Source organism: Phalaenopsis equestris, unplaced genomic scaffold (assembly GCF_001263595.1).
Source record: "Phalaenopsis equestris unplaced genomic scaffold, ASM126359v1 Scaffold000759, whole genome shotgun sequence".
In the NCBI taxonomy this organism is placed as follows: domain Eukaryota; kingdom Viridiplantae; phylum Streptophyta; class Magnoliopsida; order Asparagales; family Orchidaceae; genus Phalaenopsis; species Phalaenopsis equestris.
The window spans coordinates 162,718-174,017 of NW_018165199.1; the positions used below are offsets into that span (position 1 = coordinate 162,718).

Genomic DNA, 11,300 nt, shown 5'->3' on the forward strand with positions numbered 1-11,300 from the left:
GTAAATAACCAAGATCGTAATCAGTTCAGTTTATATTTGAATTTTGCTCAAATTAACTCGTATACGACTTACTTTTGAGCTAAACTATAGATTGCATATTATATTCGTTTCAACTCAAATAAATTTTTTATTTTAAAACATTCATTTTATCCTCACTTCATAAGTGAGTGCAAATAAAACCCGAATGAATTGCTGATGATGTATCTTCTTCTTATTTATTTTTATATCGAACAACTAGATTTATATTTTTTATAATTATATCACTAAAATAATATTTTAAAAAATAAAAATATAATATTTTTTGATACATATAAAAAATTTATATAATAAATATATAAATAAATATTATTATTTAATATTTATATCAACTCATTTATAAATCAAACTTAATATTTATATTTTTTATATTTAACTCAATAAATAAATCAAACACCAACTATTTTTAACGGCCCACAATTATGATTCTCCTTCATAAACTCCAGCTGAAACCATCATCAGCCAATCGTCGCGTGCCACGTCATCTCGAGCTTCCACCCAAAACCGATTCAACGGCAGCATTTCCCGAAACGAACCGAGGCATCCGGCCGAACCCAGCTAGAGTACCCGACCGAACCGCTAGGGTTCGGCGGGACGGGCCGAAGCCATAGAAGGAGCTGCGGGATTCAGGAAGTATCCAGAAGCGCTGGAAGCCAGCGATATGCAAGGAAATTTCAAGCGGAGCTGGAGAGCAGTGAAAAGAGAAAGACGAAGCAGAATCAAGCTGGTATCGAATTCACCCGGTTTTGTGGATCGATTGCAAGGTTTTCAAAGTTTAGATCGTCAGCGATTTGTAAGTTTTCAATTCCTCGATGTCTCTTTATTGATTCCATCTTTGGTTTAAGTTTCTGGGAGCCTTAGGTTGCGTGATGAATTTGTGAATATTGATGAGTTTATTGATTAGTGTGCGAAATGATACATCGGCAAGTTTTTTAGACTGAATTTTTTTTTTTTTTTGTGTTTTATACAATGAATCTTGCAATGAATCTTGTGAGTTCAGATTCTTCGAATCTGGCTATCGGCATGTTTTATCAATATCTGCATTCCATCCAAATCACAAATTGCCATTATTGTGAGCTTTTTCAATAATAATAGAAGAGCTATTAGATTCCAACTAACTGATACGTTCCTCGGTAATGAATGAAAAAGAGCTGTTGATGCCAATTTAAATCATGCTTAAGAGATAAATTTCAATCCGTGATAGCATTTTAAGAATGCTTTTATTAAAGGAATGGTCAGTAGCTTAATTATGATGCCATTTGAAAATGATAAAAACATGTTTAACTTAAATCTATATTTATCAATAATATGAATATTTGATCCTTGGACGCATGCCTAATGAAGCACAATTCATTTCTAAAAACGACATCCGATGAGCAAAAATTCCTACAAAGTGTATTATGCACGTGAATTCATGTAAAAATGTATGTGTCAAGCGCGCATATTTGAAAGCCAGTAATGTTTTATATTAAAATTTTATTATGATTATATTTATTTTGAAATTATTCGAATTAATTTTGAACCCAAAAAGCCAAACACTTGTCTATTTTGAATATATATGTATATGTATGTATATGTATATATATGTATATATGATAGATACATATTCTGTACAAGCCGAATATGAACAAGCATTTCATCTGCTCAAACTCGCTTGTTTAAACACCGGGCTAGAAAACATAAAACTTTTAAGCTCTTACCTGCCTAAAGATTTAGTTGCCATATGTTTTTTTCAACCAAAAATATCGAGATTTTGGGTTGCTTCTTACTACTGCAAGCAACGTCTTTGATTTGTATGTTTGGTCTTCAAGACTTTCAGCATCTTTTTTCTTATTAATTGATATCTGTCTTATATATCAGCAGGTTCGGAAAAGTACCCAATCTATCACCAAAACCAGCCATAAATCTTCCCTAGTTTCAGGAACATGGATGCTTGCTCTCACCAGTTACCTTTTCTAAGAGAGCAAATTCCTTATCCATACCATTGTTATCCCAATTGGGAAGCAAGACCCCTGCACATGAAGATGGACACTTCATCTTGTGGACCTTGGTCATATAATAATCAAGTAGAACACCATAACTGTTGCAATCACAACTACCCCTCTTGTTTTTACGGCTTTAGACCTCCTTACTTCCAATACCAGCATCCACCTCAAATGTGCTACCATGGCTCTTGGCCTCCCTACCATGATGCCTACCCACCTTTCTTCGTTCCCATGGATTTTAATCATGCTAAATTTGATTACGACAATGACAAAAATCAATTTTGTGGTTTTTCAAATCATCTTTCCCATACGAAAGAAGGTAACAATGTAAAAATTGAAGAACAGAACGCTTCCCCAACAATTGAAGAGGGAAGAGTAACAATGCCTAAAGGCAATCACAGTAGCTTGATTCAATACCCTTGTAATCATTATCCAATGATGTGGCTTCCTGATAGCGTTACAAGCAATGGAACCAAAGAAAAGTTTATGGAATCGTGGCCTGTGGTTAATTTCAAGGATAATCTCAGGGACATGAGACAGGGACATGGGGAGAGTGCTAATGAAGATGGCAAAAAGGTTATACAGTTTCCATATCCAATATTCTGGCTGCCTGATACTGAGAAACAGGAGAGAGGTTTGAGAGATAAGAAAGAGATAGATGCCACAGCAAAAGCCGCTGACTCCGCGCCTTCCAATTTGAAGGTTGTTCCATTAAAGCTTTTGGAGAATGAAAAGCGTGTTGAGAAGCCAGAGGCTGTGGAAGAAGAGGCTAAAGCTCAGCACAGTATGGACAGAGTAGCTGAGAAGGAGAGGAAAATTAAGACTATTCCTGTGGTGCATCTTGATAGTGTGAATGGGGAGAAGCCTTGTCAGCTTGACAGGCCAGAAGATGTGCTGAAGAACTCTATTGCTGAAAAGGAAAAGTATGATGTTGCAAAGAAGAAAGATTCTGGTAATAAGCAACCCTCCCCATTCGAAGGCATCAAAGCTTCCTCCTGTTTGCTTGAGAGTGGACCCCCTGCCAAAGAAAAATGGATCAAATGGGAAGAATCGTTCTCCAAGCTCACCTAGCTTGAAAGAGAGAGCTAAACCCCTTGAAGGTAACAATGAGCAATTTGCCATCATGAAGAATGATTCAGACAATGTTCCCATTAAAGATATTAAAGTGATAGATGTTAACTACCAACCATCAGGTCCAGGAGGTGAAGGCACAGCTGCAACAATTGTTTCTGGACAAGGTATGGAAGGTATTTAAGAACATAATGGTGTGGAGGATAGAAAAGATGTTCCAACTGATGTTGTTGTTCCAGTTGAAGGTAATTTGGGCAACAATTATGAAGAAAAAGGGGATATTTCAATTAGTCAACAACAGAAGCTTGAGCGGAAAGGCGAGAAAGTTGATCTTTCAGATGATAATAAGAAAGAGATGCAGAAAAAATATTCACAAGAGGATGCAGCTTTACTCATCCAGTCTGCTTTCCGGGGATTTGATGTCAGAAGATGGAAGCCTTTGGAGAAACTTCGGTAGATTGCTCAAATTCGTGTAAAAGCAACTGAAGTCAAGAGCCAAATTCAAAATTATGCAAGTTTTGCAGAGCTGGACTTGAAGCATTAAGTTATTATGAGTGAGACCATAATGAATCTGCTACTACAACTGGATACCATCCAGGTATGTTAAAATCTACTTTTTTTTATTCAATTTTGATATACTTTGAGTGAGCATGGCTGCTGTTTCTAAGAAAAATGGCCTTGCGACTGCCATGCATATTTACATATACATGGAGGTTTGTCCATCTCATTATATGATAATTATTTGGCAGGGTTTGCATCCAAGCTTGAGAGAGGTTAGAAAATCAGTTGCAAGAGATCTTGTACACTTGCAGGACAAGCTTGATCAGTTGTACAGCCAAACCACCAAAAAGCCGGAAGGAGAGACTCAGAAAGAAGAAATCAGTACTCGTGACAATACTGCCTCTTCTATTTCTTCAAATTCAGTTGAAAAAACTTCTTTGATTGAGAATATCTTATCGGATCAGCCTCCACATTTGGAAGAAGAAAACGTCTCTGTTCAGGAGAGTGGTGGATCTTCAACAGCATCTGATAAACCATCATGTGTAAGTTTAGAAGATGATGTGCAAGAGCCAGAAGGCCAGCGTCACGCCATGTCTGTTAAAATGCTGAACGATGAGGTCGTTCCATCTGGAGATGGGAAGAATGTAAACCGTCACCATGAAGATGAGAAGTCTATGAGCCAAGATGCTGTAGTACATTCACCTCAAAGTGAAATATCAGAAACTGTGAAGGCCCCAGATCTGAATGATTTGAAGCATAACTCAAATCAAGCAAATCACTCCAACTCATTATTGGCGGTGCAGCAAATCAACGCACCTGATGAAAAAGACAAACAATCATTGTTGGAGGAAGTACCATTGAAAGCAGAATTGACGTCAGAGAAAGGAATTTTTATGGAGGAAGGTTCAGACATCAAACCAGAGGATGCTATTGCTGAACAAAATGAGGAAGCTATTGTGGAAGAAATTGATGCATTTGAGGAGTTGAAGCCTTCCTTTAAATATCACAAGAATGAACTGCCCATTACTTCGGTAGCTTCTTCAGGCAAAATTGATTTGAAGGAAACTACATCAGATTCGTCTGATGAGTTGAGCAGTGAAAGCAATCTTACAGAATCTTCACAACATGAGAAAAATACGTCAGATGCCTTCTTGCAGCATGAAATGAACTATAAAGAGAAAAAACTCCAGGAGGAAAATGAAAAGCTAAGGCAGATGCTGGAGAAATTACTACACGCGGATCAGGAACAAATGGCGGCCATTAATGGCCTGATAGAACGAGTGAAGAATCTGGAGAGGAAACTTACAAAACGGAAGAAAGTGGAAATTAATCGGAGGAAGAAGTTAGACAATGTTATGAGCAAATAGTGAGTTATGCTGCTTTGACTGTATAATCTACCCTCCTTATACCTAATAATCTTGTGCTGTAATTGTTTTGTATTCCAAATACTACATCTTCCTATGGTTTAGTATCATTATCTCTTTTGCAGAATTTGTTTGCCTCAAGTTCAATTTACTTACCTTGATTTAATTTCTAATATTCTGATGGATGCTATCGAGGTCGCAATGCCTTAATATACAAAACAATCATGTCTTAATTTTGAATGATGGAAGCATTGTTCAGCTATTTGATCCATAATAATGTGCACTAGAATCTTATTATAGAGAAAAAAATTTCACATGAGGAGATACAAAATAGATAAATAAATAAATTTATGAACATTAACCTAAGGATATAACATATTTTGAAACATCAAACAATTAATAATTAAAAAAATAATAATGCTTGAATTATGCATTAGATACATGTTTTGGACCTTTGATTGCTTTTCATTTCTATTTAGAGAAGAAATAGGTAATTTTTGCATCACGTGTCCAATTAAGGATCATTTTAATAAAAAAGGTAATTTAATATATGAGTGGGTCTGTCTATATACGTGGTAGACCCTGATTGAAGTCTAAATGTATCAGGACTCTTGATGTAATAATTTTTCTTTCTGGAGAGACGTTGAAGATACTAAAGTCTGTATATTTTTGAAGACGGTATGACTTATTAATTATCACTCATGCAACATAATAACGGTTAATTATATATAATGAATAAAAATGATATGGTTCCCGAGTGCTCGAATATATCCTTTAATAGAATTAATCAAATCTTCATCACTATGATATGGATGTTTAATTTATGAGAACAAGCTATTTAAGAATGTCAATTATACATGCTTAAGGCTCGAGCATGGAAAATAAAGTAAAAAAAATCATAATCAACCTCGTTACTGTTCTGCCATAAATAAAAGTTTAGCCTTCAATTAGTATTGCAATTTCAACCCTCTCTATTTTCGAATTTGCTATTAGACCCTTGTATTATAAATAAGTGTGAGATCAACTCATGTACTGTGAGTAGTTTAGAAATATTATTATTTAGCTTATTAAAGTTCATTATTTGACAAAGCCTGTTCAACATTTTATTTTGTAGTAGTTAGTGAAGGAATTTAAAATGGGTAGGGTAATAAAGACGTATAAAACCTTGTAGAGATATCCATGAGAAACTTTGGAGGCTTAAAAGTAAACTTGTATGGTAGCAGAACTTCAAAATTACAAGTAAAACTAATGATGAGAGTAATTAGTACATCAATAACAAGTGTATTTGGTTAAACTACTTAAATATTAATATAGGAAAAAAACATAGATGTTAGCTGGACTCAAGAATTGACATCTTATAGTTCACATTGTAAGGAGAGTTTGAAATGGACATGATTGGGACCATCGGTTGGTTGACCCTTTTAGGAAGGCCAATCGGCTGGATTTCTAAAGATCGCCGGTGAGATCGATTCGGGCGGTTGATATTAGTTGGCTGGATGCATTAGTCTAGTAGTCAATCCTCAATTCTTGCAGGTTAAGACAAGTTAGGCCATCAGGCAGAGGGTGTCATTTGGAAGTATAACATTCAGTTGGTTCAGATGATTTATGGCGACCGTAAGCCGATCGGATCTTCTTGGCCCCTAGTTCATTTTTATGGTGGGTTCAACTTTGTCACGTCATTCTTTCATAAGCTATCAGATTGCTTTGAGATTTGTGCAGACACATTATTTGTGTACATATTTAATTTATTGATTTTCTTGCTTCTCGGAAGTTATGCTGCGATAAGAACAAGATAATTTAATACAAGAAAGTGAGAGATACTTATGATTACTTAATGATGTAATAACAAAAATCCACTTGAATTTTGTGACAAAGATTCCTATAAATAAGGAGTAAATAGTGTGTTTTTTTCATCTTTCTTTGATTTTCTTCATCTGGTTTGTTTGAATTCTGATTGTTAACAAGGTGAATGAGTTGTTTTCCAATATAGATAAGTACATCAAAGTGTCTTACCAAAGGGCTTTCGAAGACTTGAGGCGGGAAAAAAAATCTCTCCTGGAAGGGGATCAAAAGTAGGTGTTGATGAAGAAGTGAAAGAAACCTGATTTAGAGGACAGGTGGGGTCGTCAGAATCTCTCCTTGGTTACACCCATGAGAAAGTGTAGGTGGAGGATGGCGCCTGAGAGAGGGACTATGAGGAGAAAGGTTGCTTTGAAGAGGTGTCCCGGGCAGAGGAAGGTGGCTGCCCCAAAGAATGGTAAGTCGGTTCATTAGCTCCTATTCAGACTCCAGTGCCGCCATCCGTGGTAGTAGGGCAAGAAACTATTGGAGCTTTAGTGCCGCATGGTGCGCTGAAAGTCGTTGTTTAGGGAAACGTGTGAGGAGTCGTTGGTCTTCCGCTATAGTCCAACGTAAAGGTGATGTTGATCTTCCTCAGCTAGCCGGGGGAAAGAGGACTGGTGAGGAAGGATTCTCTTTTATTATTTTGGAATGAGACCAAATGATAGGTATGGAGGGATTGTTTTTTGCATTATTATTTTCTTTTTGTGAAACATTCTTTATATTATCTTCAAAAGCATTTGACCCGATCGTCGGAGTGGCGAACATCGAATCCCTTTTGATAGAGGCGAAGGAAGATGTTGATTCAGTCATCGATGTAGTAGTCGACTGATGGTCTACCAAAGGTGTTCCACTCCAATTGAGGCTGAAAGTAGCCGTCTAGGTCCCCAGAGAAGGCTTAAATTGAGGTGGTCAGCAAACAAGAGTCTCCCAACTTGATGGAATGTCGCTACTTGAAATAGAAGATTTGTTCATCTGGGCGGCTGAATTTAGTTGAGTCAAAGAGCTTCATTTCTTGATTGAGCAGAAAAAAAATTCAAAGAGCCTGGAGGAAGAAGTGGCTACGATCCGTGCACAGGAAGCTACACTTTACAAGGAAGTAACAATTCATTGAAAGGAGCTGTTGGCCATTCGGGAGGCATCTTTGGCTGCCCGGATACAAGCTATAGCTTTATATTAGAATGCAAACTTTTTAATAAGCAATTATTTCAGCGAGGTCATATCAGTGCTGAAGCAGTTGCTGATGGACTTGTAAAATATTTTCTAGAGTAATCGTTGAGTGATTGATGTAAATATTTTTATTACAAAATAAAATTTATATTTTATATCTGTGGTTTTGAGTGTCAAATGACATTGATGCACTCGCATTGCTTTGACTTCCTTCCATTCTCTATAAATAAGGCAGAGAGTGTAGGAAACCTTGCTCGACTGTTCTATTTTATTTTGTTCTTTCAATTGATTATTTCCTTCGATCGCTTTTTTGCATCTCAATTTTCATGACGCCCAAGTATTTGCAAGAGTTCTTTTGCTCTATCCCGACTGAGGAATTTGTTGGCATCAATTTTTGGATGTCATAGGTGTAAGTTGTCCACCTGCGATCAACGAAAATTAGTTATTGCATCACAGGATTTTGGCTTGAATTGGCCCGATCACTTGACGAAGTGATCCCGAATGACTCTGAACGACGAAACGTATCACGCGAGTGCATCCGGAATGTCGATTTCATTTACGGGAGATGTTCACTTCGCTACGGCGTCGTGGGCGGGGTAAAAATGTGCGAATTATCGTTTTGGGCATAATCGTCAAAAAAGTGGCCCAAATAATCCCGAATGAAGAAACAGACTGCATCAATGCGTCCGAAACGTCGATTTTAGCCAAGAAGGACATCCACTTCTCCGCGAGGACGTGTACGGTGAAGAATACACGGAGGATAATTATAATAATATAATAATAATTATTATTATAATATAATATAATATATATTATTATTATATATAAAACCTTATCTCTCCCTCTATCTCACGAAAAATTATTCCATGCGGATCGGATGAGATAAGGGGTTCACCTAAAATTTTTTATTTTTTTAAAAAAAATGGAAATAATCCTGACCGTAGATCACCGTGATCTACGGCCAGGATCGAACACCGCATGCAGAGATGCATGCGGTGTCCGCACGCAATAATCTCTCCTATCTCACGCAGAGAGCTCCTCTTCCATTCTCCCGAACGCATCCCTCCTCCCTCCGGATCGCACGCGACAACTGCTTTCTCCGGATCGCGACCCACCGCGACCCCCCTACTCTCGGCCTTTCGAGCCGCACCCGTTCTTCTTCTTCTCCTAATTTTTCTTCTTTTTCTCTCATTTCTTTTTCTTCTTCTTCTTCTTCTTCTTCTTCTTCTTCTCCTTGCCCCTCTCTCTCTTCTTCTTCTCCTTTTTTTTTTTTTTTTTTTTTCGAATGACTTAGGTTATTCTTCTTCTTCTTTTCCTCCTCTTCTTCTTCTTTTTCTTCTTCTCCTTATTTTTCTTCTTTTTCTTCCATTCCTTTTTCTTTTCCTAATTTTTCTTTTCTTTTTCTTCCATTTTTTTTCCTCCTAATTTCTTCTTTTTCTTCTCTTTCTTCTCCATCTTCCTCTTCTTCTTTTTCTCAGCCAACCCCGCCAACCTTGCCATTTTACTTTTCCAGCGGCCGGACGCTTCGCCAGAGCACTTCGACGTCGTCGGACAGCGAGTGTTACCGCTGTTCGAGAAGGCGCGTGCGTCTTTCACCTCGTAGGTTCCCCTCCTTCGCATTCATCGAGCAACCTCCCACGCGAAGGTATATTTTGGTTATACTTTTATATGCCAAAATTATTATTTTTGGATATTTTGCACTCACTGATCCCTTCCACTCTTGTCCTTATTGGCTCTGTTTTTGTTCTGTGCACGTTTTACGAGGCACACTAGAGCACAGACTGGATGTTGACGGCTTGGAGCAAGTAAAGAAAAAGCATCTGCAACCTTCGCGGTGGTGAGAACCCCTAAACTCCTAGCTAGCCCTAGGTTTAGTGGTGTCTAGGCGTGTGAGTTCGATCGCCCACACAGAGTGCGTGCGCCGGCATGGGTCGGCGCGACGACGTGCCTGCGTGATGGATCGTCAATTTCCTAGAGCTAGTCTTTAGGTTAGGTCTTTCTGTGCGTAACCAAACGTCCTCCGTAGAGCCGAGTGTCCCCCATTTGTTGTGAGTCTTAGCACAGGTCCCGATCGGTCGGAGTCCCTCACTCCCATTGCTTTGGGTTTCCCCAGCTTTACTTGGAGAAGCAAGGGGGTCGGACTTGACAAAGCGAGAGAAGCTTCGTAGCTGGCTCGCTTTGCAAAGTTTGGAGGAGTTCGTGAAATGGTAAAAGCTTTGTAGCTAGCATATTTTGCGACGCCGTGGAGAGTTTTTCCTTCGGAGATCCGGGGAGAAAACTCCCCACATTCCCTCACCAAAATAAGAGGCGGCGGTGCCGCATTTCCAAGAGTCTAAATCTTAGGTTTCCTAGGTGAGATCGTTAGTACGAGCATGACTCGCCATCATGTGTGGTCATTTGCACCTCATTGTTTGCCTATGTGTGTCTTGCATTGTTACATATTGTGTGTCATATATCACACTTGCACCTGCACTTGCACCTTGCACCTTGCACTTGCACTTGCACCTGCACCGACACCACTTGTGCCTCGATCGGTTATCCCGAACCGGTCACATCACTTGTGCTTTAGTAGGCTACCCCAGTCCGGTTAGCACAATACTTTGGTTTGGCCGGATGCTCCATCCCGATCGACCTATCATTTGCTTCTTTGCATGTTGTGTATGTTCATGTACATGTTTGTTTGCATGTTCAATATCATCTACTTGAGTTGTATTCCTTCGGGTCACTGCCTTACCGACATACCTCTTTTTGGGCCCTTGCCGCTAAGGCATGCCTAACACTCTGGGTCACTACCTTACCGGTATACCCCCTTTTCGGGCCACTGCCACCACGACATGCCCATCCTCGGGTCACTACCTTACTGGTATACCCTCTTTTCGGGCCCCTGACTGTCTCCACGGCATGCCCATCCTCGGGTCACTGCCTTACCGGTATACCCTCTTTGCGGGCCCCTGCCGCTACGACATGCCCATTCCTACGAGTCACTGCCTTCATGACATACTCTTTTTCACTACTTATGTGTTCTGATTTTCCTGCATTAGCATTTGCATTTGCATATTTGCATGGATAGCGAGCCAAGTTCGTTAGGAGAGTGACCCTGTGTTGGTCGCGATGCCTTAACGAGCATTGCTTACTGGGTTGATCCCAATGAACAATGCGAGTTAAGTCATCAGGATTGACACGAGTATGACTGTGCTAAAGATCTAATAGATCTAACTTGTGTCATCGCTCGTCGTGACACCCTTTAGATCTTTCAGATCTTTAAGATGGGGAAGGTATGAAGACCCTGTCAAAGTCATACTATACTCAGACTTACCCCGCACCGAGATGCTAG

At 39.1% G+C, this 11,300-nt stretch overlaps 1 protein-coding gene across 1 annotated transcript; it reads left to right on the plus strand.

Annotated features, from left to right (window-relative positions):
- The first annotated feature begins 641 nt into the window (after window positions 1–641).
- LOC110030752 (BAG family molecular chaperone regulator 6) lies at window positions 642–5,075 on the plus strand. The gene is given in 4 exon segments (XM_020733642.1): window positions 642–829; window positions 1,897–2,977; window positions 2,979–3,690; window positions 3,842–5,075. Coding segments are annotated over 3 exon segments (2,847 nt in total). The 5' UTR covers window positions 642–829; window positions 1,897–1,961; the 3' UTR covers window positions 4,961–5,075.
- The last annotated feature ends 6,225 nt before the right edge of the window (window positions 5,076–11,300 follow it).